This window comes from Prenolepis imparis, unplaced genomic scaffold, assembly GCF_030444845.1.
Source record: "Prenolepis imparis isolate NDT839.2.m4 unplaced genomic scaffold, iyPreImpa1.0 SCAF_1, whole genome shotgun sequence".
In the NCBI taxonomy this organism is placed as follows: Eukaryota; Metazoa; Arthropoda; class Insecta; order Hymenoptera; family Formicidae; genus Prenolepis; species Prenolepis imparis.
This window is the reverse complement of record NW_028141159.1, coordinates 19792877-19817703: the sequence shown is the minus strand read 5'-3', so window position 1 is coordinate 19817703 and position 24827 is coordinate 19792877. Positions and strand designations below refer to the sequence as shown.

The window sequence follows — 24827 nt, the reverse complement described above, 5'->3', positions numbered from 1 at the left end:
GAACATGATGGGATAGAAGTCGAGATAATTGTGCTGCAGAGTGGCACAGCGCTACTCCAATTTCGTACTTGTAATGAGCCATGCGTTTTACAAAGTGCCTTATCTACCTCTGCAATTTTTGCAACTATAAAAAAGTACTGTAATAATAGAGAGTAACTGGAGTTTTTAAATGGGGATCTTTACAAGTCTTACAAGTATTTTTACAAACTTCTCTTTTTTTTCTTGAAGCAAGATTTATATCAACTAGAATTTTTATCAACTGTCTTTCATCCAGTTGATTTCACTTATAATATGATGGGGACATGTGATCAACAAACTTTTTATATTTTCTATATATCTTCCATAATTAATTTTTTTTTATTCCGTGAAAACTTCCCATCGTTGTTCATATCAAAAGTAATATCGAAATAAGAAAATAAAAATTTACAATGATGAACAAAAAGTCAAAGAAAGACATATGTACAAAATAGTCTTATCATGTAATTTCTTATTATAGATCGATTTTTTAATGATGAAAATAAATATAATTTTAGAATTATGTTATTTATATTTTTTATATTTTTGGAATTTTTTTTTGAAATATTTTTGGAGATATTTGTAGAAGATATTTTTGATATTTGATATTTTGGATTATTATAGAAAAATTGTTGATAACTTTCTTTATCTTTAAATTTTCTAAACCTAAAAATAAAATAAACAATAGAGAATAAAAAAAAAATAAAACTGTTATGTATATAATTTATAAATACATTTTTATAAAATAAAAAGTTTAATCCAGAGAAAATATAATGGATATTAAATGGAAGTTCGAGTAAGTATTTCCTGTAGTTTCGGATACCGCAATGTTGTTATCGTCACTAATCCCCTGACCTGCAAGCTCGAAGTAGTGAACTACCACTTTGAGCTATAAATATGGATTTTTTTAGATTAACTAACTGCCTTTACAGAGGTTTTGCCAAAAATACAATAGCTTAAGATAAGCCGAATATATAGTGTGCGCGATTGCCATACTTGCCATATAGGCGTGTATATTATGTAATTTTCATTTCTCTCTGATATAATTTAATTGATCATTTAAATTATAATATAGATAATAACGTTAAATTATACTTAATATAATGTTGCCATTACGGTTTAACGCACATTGAGTTTTTTGTGTGTATAAAAGAGAATGATTACATAGTTTAAATAATTTAATAATTATTCGTAATATAATTGTATTAAATAGGAACGTATCAGAGTGACCTTCATAATCATGGCAACCAAAGCACGCATGTGATAATCAAGAGAGTTCGGTGTAAAGCTTTCAGTTCTGACGTAAATTCGTTAGCGTCACGCTAACGGGAGCGCACACGAACGCACGTATCGAGAAATATGTAATTTACAAAGACAGAAACGTTAAAACGCATTTTCTTATCTCATTCTTACCGTAATCGGTAAATACCATATATAAAGAAAACGTTTACGAGAGTATATAAAATAATTATTATCTTGAATATTAACATGATTATTTTTTTATTAAAAATCTGTAATCCTTTACAAGTATTTCTTGTAATTATTTTATAAAAATTGTCTAATTTTTATTGTTATTCCGAATTTTCTTGTCAATATTTTCAATATCTTTCTACCCCCTTTAAATTTTGATGGTTTTATTGACGCAATTTATATATCCGTTTCTTAATAAGCACCAAGTCGCATGGCTGAATTAGGTTTAATCACACAAATCGGCAAGAGGGAGAGGAAAGATTTATTACGCATAATCAAAGCTAAAAATAATCCTAACAGCATCGCGCCTTGGTCATGTCTCGTTTCGATCCATCTTTGCACATGACACCATACACCATCATTTACTGGCGTCAACCCCCGTTATTCAAAGATGGAACAGGACTCATCGTGTGTTACTTTATATCCAGCTGTTTTATTCCGCCTGCGTAGGACGTCTCTGACAGCGATCTTTAAGACATGCTCCCTCTATTTTTTTACACGGACTGCTCTATACTCGTAAATATTCAACAGAACACAAAGTATACGCTACCTACGCAGCCTTTACCGCCTACTATCGCCATAATGTGATCTTTTTTGCCACATGCAAAATTACACTAATGCAATATCATAAAAGGCGCTCCCGGGATAGTCTTCTTTCACGTTGAACAAAATTATGAGGAAAGAGAGGCAGCGCCAGAAATTCAATGCACCTACAAAACTCGTACATACAAAAAGAGAGAGAAATGTCGTTATGTAACAGTTATTTATAGTATTGTTATATATTTCACGAATTTATACTTGCAGAACATTAAATATTCGTCCGTAAAATAATCTGCACAATCTGCATCTATTTATTAAATGTTTCTTACAGATATAAAAATTAATAGTTATACTTTTATTTGATAAAAAAAAGATATTTGACTTTAAAATTATTTAATTTAAATTATTCCCTGTTCGAAATTTTTCTTTATTTTGTATATACATATGTGTTTGTGCGCTATATCTCAAAATAAAAAAATGATCGCAAGATTCTAATTCCATGACATTCGGAGGATTCTCGCAGCATCCTTGAAACTCTAAGTATACGCGCAAGTCCAATCATTAGAATATTAAATTACACTTAATTACGCGACGTATATTAAATCGGCGCCGAGGCGACAAGTCGCCTCGCGTCCTTCGTCAAAACAATAAGAACGCAATTCGAAGGATAATAGCGTGATGAATCTCATGGTCGAATAGCGAGACAATGGATGCATTTCTACCTTTCAATTGTCATATCAACCATGATATCGGGCATAGAAGGGCGACATTCGTCCGTGTGAATACCGAAGTGGCTTTTGACACACCGAGTGTGGAAGAGCGATAACAAATGTACGAATTCTTCGCGCATATTCGCGACAATGCTGTCGCATTTATTCGCCACCGTTCGGTGGGGAAATGCCGATTTCAAAGAGTTTCGAATTTCTGAAAGAAATAATCTCTCGCGAATATAAACGTGGACGGAATTTTGATATTTGCCCGTAGTCCGGAATATAGATGACGACTTTGAAGTTTGAAGATCATTTTTGGACGCTCTGTGAATATAATCGATCAAATAGACATTGTACAGAGCACTATATATGATATTTGAAAAAAATGTTACATTTTTGGAGATATCGAGAAATTTAGTTTATACTGGCGCATAATATAATAGCAGCCAAAATGTAAAATTTTGCAGTTTTTTTGTATAATTATCTAGTTTCTCAAGATGAATTTATAAAGAAAAAAGATGCTATTATCTAGCAGATATATCGATTACTGTCAAAAATATTGTGTCAAGATTGTAATTATAATATTTTAGATATGTATAGAGGTATATATACATATATATCAAGAGTCTAAATTATTTGCAGATTATTAAAAGCTTTACTAGTTTCACACAGAAAACTTTGTTGCAGCAAAAATAGAGTCAGTCCCAAGTCCGTTTAGGAAAAGTTCCAGAGCTTAATATAATGTGCCAGAAAGATTCCGTGTGTGCGGTCAATGCTAGTCATATTATACATGTTGGAAAATGACCGAGCATATAAGTGGAAGCACACAACGCGATCGATGATGCTTATATCCTGAAAAAAGTTGGAGGTGAAAGTCTTCTCTTTCTTTCTCTTTTTTTTCGCTTTCTTTATGTGTGTGTGTGTGTACCAATATCTTTCAAAGAAAAATTGGAACAGTGACACCATTGGGTATTTCTTTGATAGATTGTCCGCGGAGATTTCGCAAAATTGATGGCAAATCCTTCGAAGTGTCTTCCAGCAACAAATTCAATTTGGATTTGTGTTATTCACAATATACAGTCGTATCTTATATTTCCTATATATCATATGTTTCTTCTTTCTCTTTAAAATCATCTTGTATAAGATTCTCTATTTTATCCTAAGGATATATCGCGGTTTTTAAGTTCCTTTAGAATTTATTTTTATTTTGTTGTATATACACGTGTCTTCTATATTTCGTTTAGTTTGAAGTTGATATTAAAGATTCTGAGATACTGTTGTAATAGTGCTACGTTTTATTAGACACAACGATTTTATGAAAAATAGGATGACTTCGAAGAAGATTATCGACCGTTCATTGCTAATTGTTTTTTGAACACGAATGCAAAAAATGATCGCTAAAAGATTCACTGTGAATTAATCGAATGCCACAGGCATCAGCTGCCAGGTTATCAGTTTAACATGCGATTAAAAAATCGCGGGCGACGTTCGCGCTAGTCGCTAAAGTATTTTGCATAAAGCGTCGTCGTCCAACGGCCTTCCAGAATAAATTTATAAAGCAACATGAAATTATGCAAATATGAATTCTTTCTCTCTCTCTCTCTCTCTTTCTCTCGTACAAGAATATATTAAATCTCTATTTTTTTTATATAAATAATATTCGTTGAAACGTCAAACGCAATCGCAATCTCAGCGTGATTTAATGGAATGCAAAATTAATAAAATTAAAATATGAATAAAGAGCTCAATAATATATGCGTAATTAAATTCTATTAATAAAGCGAATGCCCATACGCATTTACGCTCGTGTGTAATTATCGTTTTCAATCCTGCAGCGGCGGTTTTTCTGCCACGCACGCGACAAAGTGCGCGCGTCATTTTTCCTAGTCGTAAACACGTTTACAGTAGGAAAAAAAAATAATAACGCAACGTCGACATTTTAACGTCGCGTGTAAACTTTAAGATTGCAAGTTAATTAACTTCAGCGCGTCGTGACGAGGTTTTTCGCAATGGCCATCGAGCTAATCACATTTCCAATTACCGACGACGGAAAAATTGTTTCCTCCGCGGACTCATAACCGAATCATCCATTCTGCTGGCCGTTACGAAATTCAGGTTAACCGCGCTTATATAGAACAACACATCGTCGAAGCATTCATGTACAGAAATCCCGCGAATCCCTGACCTATATCCCTTAAAACATCGTATCGCTATTACGTGTGCCTCTCGTTCACGTACATATATATATACATACAAATATATATATATATATATATATATATATATATATATGTTTGTTGGTGTATATGGAATCACATATGTATGTGATATCGTTGCATAGCGTCCTCTTCGAGATAGGGAATGACCGTAAAACGGCATGCGCTCTTATTCGTAAAGGGGACCCGTTTCCTTTACGGATAAGCCACTTCCGCGACGGAAGCCAGTTTCTCTCGACTGACGTTGAATCCGATAAAATTTTGGTCCAAGAAACTCACCCGTTCGTTGCCGGCGTGAGAAGAAGAGATCGCGAAGAAACGTAAGCTTACGTGTGAGTTATTCCGGACTTAGAAGTGTGCCATTAGGAAATTTTATCAGGAAAGTGCTCTTTTGAAAAGGGGTAAAATTCCGTGTCTCGTAAATACAATTTTTGAATTTTCTGATTTTCCTAAAGAAATTATCTCGCGATGTAATAGCGGATTTCAGCTTGGTGTATATTTTGTAGTTATAGCACAAATGAGACTCTCTTTCTATCTCTCGTTTCCACATTTTTTTTTTTGTATCTTATGAAATAATAATGCTGCTAAAATATCTTTCTCTTTTGGACATTTTTTGCGTAACCTCTATAAGCTGAGGCTCTATAAGCTTTAACTTTTATTTTAATTTATATGTAAATTTCAATATATAATGAAATTCAGAATTATATGAAATATTTTAATTTATATAAAATTTTTAGAATACATTACAATCAATGCGAAGAATGTTTTATTTGTGATATTTATTAACACATATTTGTATTATTTTAATATCTTTTAATTTTGAATAATTTTATTTTTTGTTGAGAAAACGTAATTTGATGATTGAACCGCATTTTTATTTACATATTAAATTAGAAGCGATTTTAACTTATTGTTACATTGAATATTACACCGTCTTTTCTTAGATTTTTTCTAGGGAAGCTCACGACGAAATTTTCCGCGAAAATTTTGCGTTACGTTAGTCTCTACGAAGAATTACGTATCCCTATGTTCAAATATGATAGCGTAACACATGGTAGGATCTATATCGTGATTACGTAATGGAATAGAAGTTTCTTGAGTAAGTTCTAAGTCGCTTAGTTTCAGACTCAGTTTAGTTTACCACGAATGTAGAAGTGGTTGTACAAGACGCGAGCTCTTGTAGAAGAGCATTGTGGGGAAACTTCGAATCCGATTATAGTTTTGAAGCTCGATTTTCGTATATCGGCTGCATTCAGCATACGAGAGAACAGTTTCGTGCGAGTTAATTACTTATTACGTGCCCTCAGACATGAATGCCGATGTATGACAAACATATATGCGGGCGCATTGATTTAATGAAAGTGCACAAAAGTAGCCAATCTCAGTTTATATCTTCGCGCGATCACAAAGAGACGATGTAGAGAATGATTTTACATCCAATTTGCAAAATAATCACCTATGCGCCAATTATTCTGAATAATCGTATACATTATTAATAAGTAATAAGCAAGTTGTATTTGCGATCGGAAAATGATTTGTACGCGCGGTAGCTTTATATTTACTTATTGAGTCTTTTTAATTGTTCGTGTTAAATGTTTTAGGGAAGTTTAATCTGTTGCAGTAAATGTTTAATTTAGTGCTTAAAGCTCTTTAAGCGTTCATGTTATGTTAAATAATAAACGGTCCGATAAAAACTCATTTTGTGAAAAAGCTCTCCGTATACAAATTATGTGCAAAATTACGAAATAAAATGTAAAGGTCTCGCTGTGCTGGCAAACTGCGCGACGAGGTAACCTTTCGTTAAAAAATATAGAGAAATAAGCTAGAAGGTACAGAGAGAACCAAATTTATCCCAATAATAATTTTGTTTTTAAATTTGATTCAACTTTATTATGCAAAATTTTGTTTATTTTTCCACGGAAAAGATGCGGTGCTTCTTGTATAAATTGCGATTGCAAGAAAATAAAACGAAGACAATTATATCTTCGCAAAAGTGGCTTACGAGGGATTTCTTGCAAATAGGAAGAAGCCGGCGATCAAACGAAGCTAATTCCGAGTTGGAATGCGTCCAGGAACTTTTAGCTAATAACAACGGGCGGGAGAAGCGTTCAGTTGCCGATCTAAGCTTATTTCGTCGACGAGAGATTAATCTTCATCTTGCGCCAATCAAACTTTGTTAAAATCTCGCCTCTCTCCTCTGTCGAACGCGAAACAATTGTTATATATTATTTTCAATATAGTAGAATGATCGGTCGGGGCGCTATTTGATAAGTTATTTTATTGCAAAGATCTATGGCTTCGGCTATACGATGAAGAATAGAAAACGTATCGAAAGTTGTTTCATTAGCGAAGAAGTTTCTCGTTGAAATTTTGCAGAAGTAATTAAAATCGCAGATTTTTTATACGTATTATCGAGAGAAACTGTGCTGCGTTTGTATATATGTATATAGAAGTTTTCCGGCAGCAAACTTTATCGATTTCGTCATAACTTTTTTCACCTTATCAAACACTCGTTCAACTCTCATCGCCATAGCGATACATCATCGGTGTGAAGAAACGATTCGCGTGTTTTGCTCGCGATGATACACCACCGATTTGCGGTTTTAAAGTGAACTCTCGGATTCGATAGAAATAATTAAACGCATCGTAAAAACTCTCGCGATGGGGATTAATTATGTTAAATTAATTATAATTTAAAGTCGAGCGTTTTCGACAAGAGCGCGCATACGTCTATATATATACATATATATAATATGTATATATATTGGGAATTTAATATTACTTATAAAAGCATGATATAAAATTAATTAATACACCGTATTATATCGCACGCGCAGGCGATGGATGTGCAATTAAATTACGAAAACAGAATATTATTAGTTCACGCAATATAACGCGCCATCCTCCTTAATTCGATAAATTACACGGAATATTTAATCAACGTCGAAGAATCGGTAGTCGGGATTATACTAACGGAAACATCCGCGAGCAATTTCCGCGATAAATTCCTCGCGCAATGAGTATATGTCGATCACAATATTTGCGGTTTATATATATATAGAGACACCTACGCAACTATTATATATAGTTGCTTAGCCTCCACGTCACGTCATTCGCAAGAGATGTATAGTTTATCGCGTCGCGTGAATAGCAAGTTCAAGTTCTTGCATTAACCAACAGCCAGGCGGACAATCGAAAATGCGTACTTGCGATCCTACGTCGATGGTTGGAAAGTGTTTCCGGAAGACGACCTCCGCACGAGTGAATCACTCTTTTGATCGAAGTGTACACGACTATAAATACAACCACGTGTCGTGTCGTATCTATATCGAACGAATCGCTAACTTTTTTCTCTCGTGCAAACATTTCTTTCTGAAACTGCGAACAACGCTCTCGAGTATAATCGCTTTTTCTCGATTGCCAGAACGAAAAAAAAATATATATGAAAAAATAATATATATATATGTAATAAAATATATTTTTTATTTTTTATCGCTTGCGAACCTAGACAGCTGTAAAAATGGATATAAAAATAATCGTATTAAGTTGATTTATTTTTATCAATTATTGGGCATTTAATCGCACTTGATACATCGATGTCAGGCGTTCACGATGCGGATAGCGGTATTACGAGATTAATTTGCGATGACCCGTGGATCCGTTGGACGTTAATAAACGAGCCTTTAGATTAGTGCCAAACATCCCGCCAAATCAGCGTCAGTGTCGCGTGTTCAACCAGGTTGGTTGCACTCGGAAGATGATATGAGAACTCGAGTTTCAGTTTAGCCGAACGTCGTTTTAAAGCACGAATTTGCCGCGTATGTTAGCTCAAACTGCCGGAATACTTGCTTGGCATGTAATTTCGATATTAGATAAGGGAGAGAGAGCGAGAGATCAGCGATTCATCTGTGCGTGTAATTCAACAAAGCGATATGTAAGTTTCAAGAGGCGACGCAATTTGCAGAATAATTTATAGCGAATATGAAATATCGAGTTATAAATCGCGAGAATATAGGAAAACGATAAAATTGATAAAATAAATTTCCAATGCCATACAGTTTTCTAAATAGGGAAATATATGTTTGTTTAGCGAATAAAACGATGCGAAAGTAATTGAACAAAGAATTTCTTTAGAATAATATCGATGTTATTCACGCAACACAAACGTTCTCCTCTGGTGTTGCATAATACTTTCAATAAGTCGGACGCGCTAAATCACGATTACGTAACGTTGACGTAATGTCATTTACAGATTTCCCGGACACAATTATCTACGTTTATCGGGTAAAACGCTCGAGCGAAAAGCAACGTGATATTCCTGTCGGCGAATACTGTCGGAAACGCGATCAAAAATTCATGGCGAGAGATACAGTGCCAACAGCGGCAAAATCATTGATAATCCTTTGAAAATTAGTTTCCAACTTAACCTGAACCCAGTTGCAGACTCTCGTTCAAAATTATCTTTCATTCTCTTTAAACGTACGTTTACTTTAGATTAAAGATATTTAAATAATTAAGGGCAACGAAGTTAATATTAAAACGTGTAGAGAAGTTTCAATTTCTCTCTTCTTTTATATTTAAGATTATGAATTTTTACTTTACTCTTTATTTGTGCTAGAAACGAGGCTAAGCATAAAGAAAAAAGTTTAAGATACTAAAGAATGTTTCTGAATTATTCAATAAAAATATAAAAATTGTAATATAATGGTCTGTATGACACGTGATATCATTGAAATGCACATAGACTAATTTAACTATGAATGTTTGATTTTGTTTTACATTTATTTTGAAGTCTGTTAGGTTTAAAAAAAAAGTGTAAAATATTTGACTTTCAAATATAGTCTGTCTTTTAACTCACTCATGATTCATACTCTCTCTCTTACACTTAATTTTTTTTAAATTGCACCGTCCATATTAATGCTCATTTGTGTTTTATATTTATGTAAATATCCAAATCTATGAACTTAAAAAATCACATGTATATACGATTTTCTATATTTCTTGTAAAAGAAAATTAAACAAATTTTTAAATATTAATAACAAGTTTTATCTCGTATTTCGAATTTCTTTTTCTTTAAAATAATTTAATATTATTAATTACGTTAACAGTTGCAAGCTGAAGATGTAACGAATAAAATCGGAATAGCGTCTTTTATATGATAAAAGATGTTTAATTTTTACTAAAGAAAAGAGTCGCATTAATTCTCCCTCGCAGTGTCAAATTACACACATAAAGCCACTCCGCCTGGTACAACTTGTAAAAACAAACCAAAAAATTTAATTTGACTGTGGCTTAAACGGGCGATTTGTTTGGAAAACATGATGGATTTTGTTAGACCGCAGTGCCGGTTTGCGCCGCACAATCGAGAACTGAGAAATAATTACGTCCCGGAATTTTAGTTTAATTAACCCTATTATAGATATTTATCATTCGCGAAGTTCTCTTTATTAGCCAGCAACCGGAGGGGAATTGTCCCGCTTTCTTCATCTCACAAAAAGGGAGCTTTCGAATTAAAGCGCTGGAACGCCATGCTGCCACGTTTTTTGCACACTCAAGGGAATTTTGCCGAGAGAAGCACAACAAGTCGCTCGTGTCCAGCAGTTAGATGCCGCACAAATTCCTCAGTAGCAACTTGTAGCTGTCAACTAAGTATATTTCTAACTCTCTGCTACGAACACGAGGGAAAAGTCAAACATGGCAATGGTATTGTATATCAAATTGTACAATTCAATGTAAAGAAACTATTTTTTTTTTTTTTTTTAAATTGTGGAAAACCGCGCAGTTTACTCAAATAAAAGAAATTTTGTTGAAAGGCTAACAAAGTGAATCACTTACAACCGAAGAAATTATACGTATAGTTTTTGTAAATAAAAACGGCAAAATATAAAATAATACTCTCCAAAAGGAAGATTCACTTTTATGCATACATACATTTATCGTAGAAGTAAAAAAATTTTTATTTTATATAATATATATATATAACAAAGTAAATCACTCACGACCGAAGAAATTATACGTATAATTATACGTATAATTTCTTCGGTCGTGAGTGATTTACTTTTTTATATATATATATATAAAATATAAAAAATTTTTTAGCGTCTACGATAAATGTATGTATGCATAAAAGTGAATCTTCCTTTTGGAGAGTATTATTTTATATTTTGCCGTTTTTATTTACAAAAATCTCATTCATATAGAAATATTTAAATCAACGAAATAAAACACAAACTGCATGAAATAATTTGCTGCAGTGTATGTATCAAAAGGAAGCGTGACAATATGGCGAAACAGCGAGTATCGGACATTGTTGAGAAAGGAACGAAGTGCATTTTCGACGCCCACACCAGCTGTCCCTCGAGGCGAGGATCGGGCGGTGAAAGAAATGCCGCAAGAAACTTACGATCTCTCTCTTTTTATTATACCACCAGCAATGTCCTTGCCAAGCTACACTTTTTTCGACCGACCACCTCGCGGTCGGTTACGGATTTTTCTCACCCCCGTTTTGCAAGCCCTCGCCAGTATTTAGCCGCGCTTTTTTCCCCGTCGTCCTTCCCGGAAGTGGATCGATATAATTTTCCTAAGTGAACTGTTTTATGGTGTATTATATACGTATATATACCACGCGCAAAACAATTGTGGAAATTAAGTAAGTGCGCTAAATTCACTCTCATTTGAAGTCAGAGATCTACAAAAAATATAAAATAAATTATAAACGCTATAAAATTGTCGACAACACATAGAAAAGAAATAAAAAAAAAAGAGAAAAAAATTAATTTTATTCTACACTTTATAAATCTATTAATTATTATTTATAGTACATCTACAGTTTTAAGCCATTTCTCTAAGATGCTTCAAGCATTCATATCAAAATTTCCAGATATATAATTTCGAAGATCTATCTAAAATGTAGCTCGTACACTGAAGTTAAGTTTAGTGGTTTTCTGGAATGATCTCACTGGGATCGCTTTATTCGATTTCCGCAGAGACCGACTCTCCACTTTGGGCTCGCATGCTTCGCTCAAGTACTCTTGCATCAATTTCTTACTCAGAAAATCTAATTTGCTGCACTTATGTGCTGTAAAAATTAGAACGTAACTGCAAGCAACCGTATTTTTGCAATTGCATATTGAATAAAGGGAGAAATTTTTTCATAGTGTGTTTGTATAGATAGAACAAATATATAAATAGTATATTATAATATATATCGCATATTTAATTTTTATTTATTGACTGATAGCTGTAGAATAAAATTGACAGTTCTTGCTGCAAAATGATAAGTTTTGAAAAATGTGTAAAATAGATAGATATCATAAAAAAATTAATGCTTTTCTTAAAAATTGATTCAATTTGTTGATAATTTAATTCGATAATTTAATTAATAATTTATTTTTTCTTTTAGATACTATACGATTTTATCTAAATTTAAATATTCTTGAATTTAAAAAATTACATAAACAACATAACTAGATGTCTCAACTGTTTTTCATACTGCTTGTACTTTCTATATTTAGCCCCTTGTATAATATATTCAATATTAAAAATATAATAAACATATATTTTATTCGTCCGTTTGTATTGCAATTAATATTGTAATTTGTCCATTATATGTGACGGAATCATTATTTCAGATTTAAGAATTAATTACAGAATTAAAATGTAAATTTTTTGGCAAAGATCCATAAGAACAACAAATTATCAGATCAAAATATTTTGTCGGTGTTGAAAAATTGAGGAAAATCCTGACTTATCCAGGTGAATGCATGAATCTCATATTTGAAATACTTTTCGCCGTATCATGACTACCTTTCACTGGGAACTGGCAGCAGGACGACAAGGGACACGATCGATGAACGCTGTTTCGCCATCTGTTTCCCGAACTGCTTAGGAACTTGATTCACCGCTCTACACTTCGTGCATAATTTATTCGAGGGAATATGACAAACGTATTAGGATCGTTTTTATCGCTGGGCCAAAAATTTATCAATTCAAGTTCGATTTTATATGTCCACCGTGTCTAAGCAAACTGGACCTGTCAATCATCATGTTGACATCGCGGAAATTTGGATCGATCAATTTACCGTGTATTGTTTTACCGCGTATTGTGACAGAGATTGTCAACGGACTTGATAACGATAGGATAAATATTATTGAACCTATAAGTGTAAGTAGTTAGATCACATAATTTGGAGTCTTCTCGAATTTAAAAAGACAAAAGTAAAGTTCCGTTTCCGGATTTTCGAACACAAATATTATTTACAATTATCCATGCAGTTTACACTATCGACATTTGTATGTTACACACAATGTAAGACAAACAAAAGCTTTCGCCTCTCAATATAGGTGAAAGAAACTATAATAGAATTGAAGCAAATCGATTGAAATCAAAGCCCTTTTGTATAAATAAACTCCGTCTCATAGAAATGTGTTGTCAATCGGTAGGCCGATTAATGTCGACAGCACCGGTGAATAACTGCCGTGGAAAATGGAGGATAGTGATCTATCGATGGAATACATTGTCGATAATTATTGCATTACGTCTACAATGTGTATTGTGTCGTTCAGTTATATCAGTATTACCGATTGTCACAAATCCATTATCGATTTTGATTGTTATGGTCTTGTTCCGAATGTGCAGCGTATGCATCTTTAATTAATTTTGATCTCGGACAAGCGCTTCGAATCACATCTAAATAATTAAAGCGAGCCTTAGCGTGGAAAATCAGCCTCGTTCAACGGAGGCATACATGAGAGGGTGCACTTCAAAGAGACGCGGCATGACCTGCATTCTACTCTTCATATTGTTTCTAGCATTGCGACTTTTCCTCATCGCGTGGCGAATGACAGCAAACTTTCAGCGCGATATGGAGTAAACAACAACAACAGCGGTGGCACCATTTTAGATAATTCGAAGACAGAGAAAATGAGAACGGAAACTTCAATAGACAATTTTTTTGAAACTATTAGGATGTGAATATTTTAAAAAATTTTATGAAGAAATATTATCCACGGTTTCCACTTTGCTTCTTAACTGCAATTATTTTAATTACAATTGTGCGATAAAATTTCCAAAACACATTTTCCCCGATTCTGTTTATTACGATAAAATGAAAGATCTTTGAGATAAAATCTTTACTCTAATTACCAAAATTTGCGTGAAATAATTATCGCAGTAAAAATATTTTCATAAAAATATTTTCAACGTCGCTCTTCAATTTACAGTATTAACAATTTACAGTCACTTCGACTCTCAATCTTCTCGTTAAAATAATCAACTCAGTGATTTTCGATTTCACGATTTGCGTTTTTTGTTTTTTTGTTTTTTTGTTTTTTTTTTTGTTTTTTGTTTTTTTTACCAATTAATGTCAATTTTTTTCGCTGTAATTATAGGCATAAAATCTCTTTAAAAAACTTGATATTTTTCGCGATTACGTTTATCGTGGAAATTCGGTTTTACTTTTAAAAGGACATAGAGCGATTCCACGCGGCCAGAACGTACGTCAAAAGCAATTAGACTACAATCGTGCCTAATGGTGAGCTAGATAACGGCTTCCACACCGATCGTACCGAGCAGTGGCGCCTACCACTACGTGGTAGAGATGTGTACGATATAAGATCCTATGTATGGGTGTGTAAGAGACTTGGGTGTGTGTAACGCGCGACCTCGAAGACGCGTCATGAACTGATTTAGTTTGATCGAAACTGTAATTCTGCGAGATGGAAATAAGCGCGAACTCAAGATTGAATAAATAGTCAATAACGCGGGGATTCTGAATAGATCTATGAGAAGGCGATGGATAGGATAGAAACTGCTATAGTAATTGAGCGTGCAATTCCTCGGAAGGTTCTGCCTGATGAAAAGGAACTTGCGTGTAACTTAGTTGATGAACCAAATATTTGTACAGATAACACAACGTCGAAGAAAATAGAGATACCGGGTCCTCCATTACGTTGTTGATCCTAACAAAACAGACTCAAGTAAAGAAAACTGAACGTCTAAGGATATGAATTTTATATGCGTTTCAGTAGCAGCGAATCATTTATATACTACTCGGGATATTTTTTTTATGTAATAAGATTTTATATTTCCTTTGTGTATTTATTATATATAACAGAAATATATAAATATATTAGAAAGAAAATATTACGTACTGCAATATTTAAAAAATTTTGTTTTGTACGTCCAATGGTTCTATCTATTTTTATCTATCTCTCTATTTCTATCTATTTATTTCTATTTTCTTCAACACTTAAAAAGATACGATCGTGTTCTTGTCTTGTAATATGAAAAAAATAGCGATACATGTGAACATTGTTGCTATCTTTAATGATCAAACTTATTAAAGTCGCGCGCGATAACCAATCGATTGCGAAAGACCCTAACGACAGCGAAAGCTGTCCATTTTCCTGTAGACTGTTCACTACATTAACATCCTTTTCTGTTATCCTTCCCCGTCAAGTTAACCCCATTGTACGTTAAGCTTCATAGAGTTAATTTTCCTTCGATGTATCGCCGTTATCGCAAACGCCTCTGTGTTAGAGATGGAGGCAGTTATATACACTCTGTGCAACACGGTGCAATTAAGTACCGCTGCTGCAATTGCATTTTGCGTGCGCTTTGGTAAAGTCGGTCGCCCTTAAGCCTCGTCTGATCGTATGTAAGCTGCAAAATTTGTGTGTGCTTTATGCGTGAATTATGTTTATGCGTTTATAATCGTTAATTGATGCCCGAGGAATTACACGGTAAATAGTTTAATAAAATTATTATAATAAAACGAGGCATTTTATAAAGGAAACGATAGGATGCCATTCTAAATATGGGAAAATTTTATGCATGTGTATCGAAATAAAAGAATACTATTACAGAATCACACAAAGGTTAGTGAAATGGAATTTAAAAAAAGCACTTTATAAAATCTCATGAATCTTGATAAGTTAAAGTTGTAGTTTTTTTCATTATTTAGATTATTGAAATCGGATTTAAATTTTTTGAGCCTGCATGCTAAACTCCACGAAAAAAAATTATATCTTCTCTTTGTTTGTATGAAAATTTTTCGAAAATGTTATTTATTGATTTGTATTACAAGCCCGCGAGATCGCGATAATGTATATAATACAAATATTTGTGTATAATACAAATAAAAATGCGTGCTTTACGAAGATCGTAAACAATGCCTGCGCTTTGAATCGATAAATATTTAATGGAATTGTAAAACGAACGAGAGAGAGAGACACTTGTGCTTCTTGCAAATGTAGAATAAATGCAATTGCGTGCGCGAGACAACAAACGATCTACCCTTTTTATCTTTCTTTTTCTCGATCACTGTCAATTTTCTTTTGCGATATGGTTTGCACCGTCACCGATACGCGAGATAAAATACAGAGCTGTGCCTTCAATGCGACTAAACCGCATGGGAGAAGAGAGCATTGCTCAAATGTCAAATTAAGCCGGAGTTTGCGCATAATTGGAAATTCCGACATTTGTACCGAAGCGTGTGCACATTACGCGACAATCGCGACAATAAGAATAAAGTTGTAACTTTGTAGATTAATTGGCGCTTTTATCATATATACACACATCAGTATATACATCAATTATTCAATAAATGTCACGGAATATAAAATAGCACGTTTTAATATATCACACTTTATTAAAAATGTGTCATTTATCGTTTCATGTCAAACGAACGCGAAATATCATTATACTGTATTCAGAGTGAATTATTGGATATGTAAAATCAATTTGTTGCTTTTTTATTATATTGGAAGTTCTCATTTTTAAGGAAAAAATATCATTAATCGTATCTCCTGTTGTTACATTATAGATGTGGTTCTGCGGTTCAATTAATTATTTATCTGTACAAATGAACGAAAAAAAATAGATATAAAAATTAAATAGCAATTCCCCTCGTTACCCAAGAAGGTTTTTTCATTATTTATGTGTTACATACGTTATTTATAAGCGTTTAGATGAATAAAAATTATTCAAAAAAATTATCCTGCTAGCAAAAGTATAAATTTATAAGTTTTCGAACGCAAAAAAAAAGATCCTTTCAACTCCTAAGAGAGAAGATGGAGGCCATAAATATATTTAATAGCTTGCGCGAGAGAGAGAATTTTTTCTAAAGTCTATCTATCCTTCGTACGTTCCAAGAGAAAAAATATACTGTGTGATGCTGGTTCAAAATTTCATTCTCTTTCATTTTCCTTCGTTTTCTCACGTTAATACCCGTATAGTGACTGCGACCGTAAAATGAATCCCTTAGATTTTCTCTTATTCACATGTTGACACGAAGCGACGGTTCTTTCGAAGCGCTATTTCAATTAAAAGTTCGATGGGATTTTACCCTTTTTCATCCGCTTATGTCTTGCTACGGTCGCAAGTTAACAAGTATACCTAAAGTACACCACTTCGCCTCGTTTCCATTAAATGCTTGACTAATTCGCAAAAAACAGATTGTCAAGCGCATAAAGTGTATTATTTCGCAAGGCATACATACTTTGCGCTGTGCAAATTTAAAGGAGTTAACTCTTGCTTCCAGGAAGCAGCTCCTTTTCACGGGAAATGGAAGTATATTCCGCGAGATTACGGCCCCATTTATATCTCATATAATTTATACTCCGTAAAACTCGAGTGAAAAGTTTGCTGTTAGCATGATGAGAGCATGCGAACGTCATATATCTCGTCAGGAATAAATTTTCACGTTTCGAGAATTTTTCGGCCTCTCGAAGAAGAGAGTTTTATAAAGCGCGACCGCGGCGGTTATATTCTTTTGTTGCGTAGAAATTCTGAGAGAGAGAAGGATACGATAACGAAATAACGCCGTGCTTCATCTTTACCCTCCTTTGATACGAAACTTGATCTCCGGTAAAAGTGACACGTCAGTATCGTGTGTCGTACCTTCTCTCTTGTCGTGCACGACAAATTTCGAGGTATCATCGGACGGAGGTCAAACACCATGGCATGCAAAATCGCTTTAATAGATCACTTTAAATTCATCCTATGTAGATCCTGTGGAATGCAAATATAACTATACGACTTCGACGGTACACCATTTTCTTACAACATTTTATTTTTTATAATCTCTTTCTACCTTTATATAATCTTTATAAATTCCATGATGAAATCTCATATCTTTACTTGTACTACTTGGAGCGAGAATCGCGACTATTTCACTGAAAATCGTTATCAAGACACAAAAGCGTGAATCGAGACACAATACGTTGCTTTCGTTCAGGTAGCACGCGATTACCTTGAGATAATCCCAGGAACCAGAGTCCGGGGGCAAACGTAATTACATTATTACGGATTACAACGATTTGTGCGACAACTCTCGTGTGGCCCGGCGAGATAAAAAAAAAACGAAAAGTCCTGTGACAACGGAAATACCATCTGTGGTGGAAATGCAAGCGATACGTAACAAGCAAGTTCGTGAAGAGAAGGGAAAAAGAAGAGATATGAAGAGAAGAGAAGAGCACAAAGAGAGAGAGAGAGAGAAAGAGAAAAAGAAAGAGAGAGAAAGAGAAAGAAGGGAAGAAATAACGCCAGCCATGGTCGTGTCGGTTAATCCAAGTCTGATGTATGACAGCCGAGGCTGCTATTTGCCGGCTGTCACCCTCGCCACTCCCAAGATCCTCCGTCTTCTAATGCCATCGTCGTGGAAATGACAAACGGTGGAAAGTAGAAAGATAACAAGGTAGCCTTTTTCGGAGGGCGATATAAACCCTCGAGGCGCATCACGTTGGATTGCGATGCTTAAAAACATCAGAAAGGCCATGACTTTTGACTCTACTTCTCACATTAGTCGTCGCCCGGACATAGATTAATATTTCACTCTCATAGAGCCGCAACGCGAAACTCGATAAATCCATTTCCGGCGTCTTTTTGACATGTACGACAAGGTATTAATATTTAAAGGAGAGAAATATTATAGAAAAATATATATAATTTTTTCTTTTTTTTTTCTTTGTTGATATTGAGATTATTGTTATTATTATTATTAGGATATATTTTTGGATATACGATTTTTTAATTTAAAAATTTAATTCCTTTTTTTTGTAACGTAGCAAACATTAACGGATAATTCAACGAAATAGTCGCAATAATTGTAAATTATATTTTATATGATATTAAACAATTTTAACGTGACATAAAATTTTGAGAGTTTTGAAAAAAAAATGCCTGGAAAAAAATTGCTACAAAAGACAATTCGATAATTAATTAGAGTTCACATAAAATATTTGTATAAAATAATATTTTGCTGCAAGAGGAAAAGGCATGACTTATGCGACTATTTCGTTCGTAGGCTCAATTTCGCTCAGCGATTGGAGATGAGAAATCGCAAGGAGGAGAGAGAAAATATTCGAAAGAATGGATTACCAGAGTTACGCGCGGCGGCTATATGCTTGTTCACGCAGCATATGAGCCGTGAGGAGACTGTCGATTATTCCGAAATGCACGAAATTACTTACGGCGTCTGATCGCTAATTAGAGATCTCTTTTTACACATGTTCATTGCGTTGCGCACGGAGAGCGCAGTCACGGCTTTCGGGCGGCGCACTCGTTTTGTTAATGAGATGAATGCGCCTTTTGGAGTTAATTAGCGGAGGATTACGAGAGATGTGATGAATCGATATCCGATTTCCGTTTCTGCGATTCGCTCTTTTCTGTAATAATATGATAAATGTGTATTTCTATTCCTAAAGCAGCGCTCCGTGTTCCGTCGTGGATCAAGAAACACTAATATTTGTGGCAAAGCGTTTTGCATATAAATTATAGCGAAGCGTCGGAAGAAACGTTGGTCTGTACTACTTGGCGAAAGAGACTTGAGTTGCATGCAGTATAAGCTTCTTCGAAAAAAAAGTCAGCAACCATAAGCCAGTGTAAATATTTCAATTGAGTGACGATATTGCGAAAAAGTGGAGAAGTCTTAAATTAAAAAATTCATTCGACTTTATTTATTTTTACATTAAAAAAATCATCAACAATAATTTATTTTATTCTTGTTTTTGCATTTACGATAGAAGAGAGTATTAGTTTTCAAATAAAGTGTTTGAGGAAAAACTCTTTTGCATTTTATGAAAGAGAGTATTGCAAATTGCAAATAATTTCAAATAATATATCAATCGACAGTGAAGATGTTAGAGTTATATTTCTCGCAAAATTTATGATGATTATGTGTCGTATAATAAAAATTAGTCACTTGCCGATTCTTTGAATATAAGAAATAGAATGGCAAGAAAATTCTCAAAAAAAAAATAAAAAATTATAATTATTTATTTCGATCGCGCATCACATAAATAAATACTTATGCACAACGGAACACGAAGATTAATAAGATTACACCAATCAATCGTTGAAAAATGATCTTTGAGATACCTTCTAAGGCAGTATTTGCAGCCGAAAGAGTTTAGCATCATTTCACGACGACGGTAAGTACGTTGGAGTAACATCTCATTGTTAAGTCGCTTTGTCTTACGTGTATGGTTTAGAAAGTTTATTTGCCTCGTCAAATACACCTTCTAAATCGGACGACTTCTGGCATGCTTCTAAACCCGTTATCGATTTTTTATACTCATGCAGCAGCTGTAATATTACAATAATTGCGATATTAACACCAATTCAGCTTTATGTATGTGACTTGTCGTCATTATGGGAATTCGTATCGTTAATCTCTAAATAATATTCGCCGCTTCGAACACACACGATGGCGCGTTTGAAAAGAAATTCCTTTACAAAGCACCTTTATTTTATATACACAACTCTACTCTACTCTCTACTCCATAATCTAAATACATTCCATTCAACCAACAATGATCAGATTTTAACTCATTCCGTACACAATATGTATGTATATTATATATATGGGCATGATTAAAAGCTATATATATAATGACAAATCAATATATGTACTAGTTAGAGGGAAATTATCTAGGGGTGTGTTTCTTTTTCGGTTTCGACAAATTAAATTACCTGAGATCGTTGCCCTTGGATCTTCTCATGCCGCGTGGCGGGTGTCGCGGGGGCGGAGTGCATCTGCAGTCACAGTGCATCACACACAGCGCGACGCTGGTCGCGAGAGTCACTACGAAAGGCGCCGCGAAGAAGTGCATAATGATGGTGATCTGTGCCTCGCGATTATAGTTCGCCATCACTATACTACCGTTCACCCGGCTATAATGGCAGGGAAACCTCACGCCCTCGGAACCCAACTCGCGGGTGAAGTTCTCGCAGTCGACCGTAGGCGGATATCCGCAGCCCTTGATGTTCACCAGCAGCACCCCCTCGACATCCCCCGGGGAGGACACTGCTCAACAAGAGATATTTTATAGCGAGGATTAGCGCCGGGAAGATTTGAATTTTCTTTTTTTTTTTCTTTCTTATTATACTCTTGTGTCGAGCACGCATGCAATGTCGGTCTACTCAATTGAAACGTATTCCAATTTCTTTTCGATATTTCCCAAGCGGTACATTCTATTTTACAGTCAAATAACAGTGGCGAAGAAGATGGAAATTTGAAATATCCGTCATGTTGTTTGAGTTTCGCAGACCTAGTCTGTTGACACAAATCATATATTTCATCGATAATTTCACGTTTCTGAAGAGTCAAGATCGCATTACGATATTTCAAATTTCTGTTTTATTCTTTCATCTTCTTTATATCATATTTGTCTGTATTATGTATTTCGGTCATATGGAAAATCCTTTGCCCCAATTATAAATTTATTCAATTTCTGATTTATACTTTATCTCGCCGAGTATTGTGTTTTATCGTTAAATGCTTTCGTTAAATACACGATTATCTTAATTAAATTTTACCTATGGGTTTTCGTACTTGCGGTCTTAATGTATACTCCGAATTATATGTATATTAATAACTTGTATTTATTTTATCTGACAGTTGTTGATGACAGTTCAAAATCAGAATCAAAATAAATAATTTTTTAACAAGAAGGAAAAAAATTCGCGCACTATTTACAGCTCCCATTTCATTTCCAATTATCTTCGTGATATTACGAAATGCTGAAGAGCTAACTGCGGCCTACCGGCAGTGACGGTGGTCGTGACGTTGGTCGCGAGGGTGGTGTTTTTCCCGCCGGTGTCATTCCTCATGGTGACGTTACTCCACGGTGTGTAGGTGACGTATATGTGGGTGCACCTGTACACGTCACTGGTGCAACCCTCGCGGCACGAGCTCCATGTGCAGTTGAAGAGACCGGCGAGCTCCTCGCGCCGCGAGGTCGTGCAGATAACCGGCTCCGGCGAGAAGTCTGCAGCCAGGGTGCTGATGGCCGGATCTACGTAGAGCGGTACCAGGAAGAGAAGCGCCGCGCCGCCGGATGTGGCGACGAAGGCCAGCGCCGACGTGGCGTAGAAGTTAAGCCGCTGACGGCAGGTACGCCGTGGCGGTCGGCGCCGCGACGCGCCGAGCCCGAGCTCCAACAGTTTGCGACGACGTAATAGCTCCCGCTCGTGGAACTCGTGCCCGCCGCCACCGTCGTCGCTGTCCCGACGCTGGTGTCCCAGATCGCTCTGGCACTGGCTGCAGCTCGCCTCCAGCAAGAGTTCGGAGCTACTTCCGCGCATCACCCGAAACACGCGGCTCTTTCAAGAGGGAGACGACGCTGCTATACGCGCGGCTATAAGCTTCTTCTTCTTCGCCTTCTTCTTCTCCTTCCTCTTCTTCTTGTTCGGGTGGTGCTCGCTGCTGCTGCTGCTTGATACTCGTTTCCGCGACGACTCATCGAGCGCGCCAATCTACAGGCCGATCATCGCTTAGGCCGTCTTTATTATGCGGTTTACGGTTATTCTCGATTCTCTCTGCGGATCAACTGTCGAGCAGACACCCGTCTACCATCGTTTTCCTCGTGGATGACTCGTCCGGCAGGGGACGGGGGATCCAGTGAACTCGATCGTGTTTCCGTCTTTCGTATCTAGGAGACATTGAGAGCGAGGCCGTTTACTAGCTCGATCTTTCAAAACGCGGGGTGCAGTCGTCGGGTAACTTTGTCGTACAAGAAGCTCGATGAAGGTTGCATCGAACGATAGCTATATATGTTCTTTACTTTTTTCGATACAAAACTAGATTTATAATTTGTGGCGAAAGTGTAGTCTGCTCGAATCTCTAATTCGAGATCTTCAATGGATTATCGTTTGACCGACGAATATTCTATTGTCGCGAGCTTTCTCTCCAAGTTTCGAGGAATACCGTGAAGAACGATTTTGAAATCCGATGCAGGACTGCGAACGATCTTGATCCGACATTACGCAACAGATTCGCGGCCAATTCGATTATCGCCGCGTCTGCATCTTCAGGTTCGATGCTTGCTTAAGTAACAGTACTGATAAATCTCGACGTGGCATAGATAAACCACGCACGGCTTCTCTGAATATCTCTCTCTCTCTCTCTCTCTCTCTCTTTCTCGATATTCACCTTTTTCACTTTTCAGTTCCCATCTTATCCCTATACATACATAACACGGTACACTCTAAGGTTCTTGCAGGTTATCAAATTGAGTCGATCGATCACGACCTTTCAGCCGCTGCTATTTTATAGAAAATCATGGATTTCGATAATGCGCGCGTATGGCTCGTATGCGTATGAAAAATCTTTTCAGAAAGGCTGTGTGAGACGTTTCACGCGTTAGAAAATCGCGTGATTCGAAATCGTTAGTCCGTTGATCCCAAGTTAGGCCTGTGTGCTGTTCGTTTTTTTTTCTTTTATTTATTTTTTGGTATCGTTAAGGCGCACGTTGTGATATTTTGAACGACGAAGATACGGGGAAGTTGAAGAGATTCGATATCGCGTTTGTCAACCTATGCCAACCAGATCGATGTGACGCGATTGTTGTCTTCTATATCTTCGATGTACAGGTCGTTCGCGAACTCTTTAAGAGCGATTCTCTTCTCTCGGCTGAATAAAAGCGCTTCGAATCGCAATCAACAGCGGTCGCGACACTCGACGATCTGCCACGCTCTCCAGATCGATCCGCCGAAGAAAAAAAGAAAGTAAATTGCTCGAGGCCACCTTGACGATTTAAAAATCGGTGCGAGCCTCCACGGGCTGAATTTTGACAGCGTTTTCCGACACGATTTCACGCGGAAGGGACCATTAATGGTGAGCTTAATATACGAATTCTAACATTAGTTCGCATCCGCAACTGGTTGCCACGCAGCGAATTCCTGACATCGGTGCCGGTCACATCGATCCCGAAATTCCCATCACACGCGACTCCTCCGTCTGATGATAATCGATCCGCCACTACTGTCGATCCTTCCTCGGTTTATGGGACACACACACCATAATCAAATTTAAGCGATGCTTTCTTCGTGTCGATTTTTTTCGCGATTCGGGGGAGAAGGTTGGGGGGTCAGGAGGAGGAAACGTGTCTCGGTGAAGGCTCGCAAGATGCTTCAACAGACAAGGGGATCGACAGGGGATGTTCGCGGGGCCTCCTTCCTTTCCGAGCACTTGCGCGTTCCTGGCGAGTGCTGTCCGCCTCGCGGATCGCGGGTTAAAGCGTGACTATTCGACCACCTCGGCCAAGAGTCCTCGACAGGACAGGCCGTGGTCCGAAGCGACAGGGCGGGGTTCCAGGCGCGCATGAGCGACGGATACAACCCCTCGCCCTCGTACCCCGTCGTGCCACCTCCGCCATGCATTCTCCTTGTTTACGCTCCTTCCTGCCCTATCCCGCCTTGCTTCCTCTGCTCTTCTATGGGATGTCTCTAATTCACCGCATAATATTTTACAGCTATCGTTGATACTCGTTGACACCGATTTTTTTTTTAATTTTCGCAACGAAATTTTACGGGAGTATGATTGTGGAAATGTTTATATATTATTTATGTTAACGCATTTATAGAAAAAAATT

The 24827-nt window shown here is 36.1% G+C and overlaps 1 protein-coding gene across 4 annotated transcripts in view; it reads right to left on the bottom strand.

Annotated features, from left to right (window-relative positions):
• The window catches only part of Teh1 (tipE homolog 1 phospholipid transfer protein), a 32342-nt gene extending 7843 nt beyond the window's left edge, over positions 1-24499 (bottom strand). The window contains exons 1-4 of one of the 4 annotated variants that reach the window (XR_014425201.1): positions 21999-24499; positions 20926-21259; positions 20332-20538; positions 15148-19619 (exon numbers count right to left, since the gene is read on the bottom strand). Coding sequence is in view for 3 of the 4 variants with exons in the window: in XM_083036535.1 (XP_082892661.1) it covers positions 19553-19619; positions 20926-21259; positions 21999-22539 (942 nt within the window). In the remaining variant the exon portion in view is untranslated. Of the gene's footprint in view, positions 1-15147; positions 19620-20228; positions 20539-20925; positions 21260-21998 lie in introns of those variants that run through there. The other 3 variants (XM_083036535.1, XM_083036547.1, XM_083036527.1) reach the window with 3 other exon arrangements.
• Positions 24500-24827: the final 328 nt, after the last annotated feature.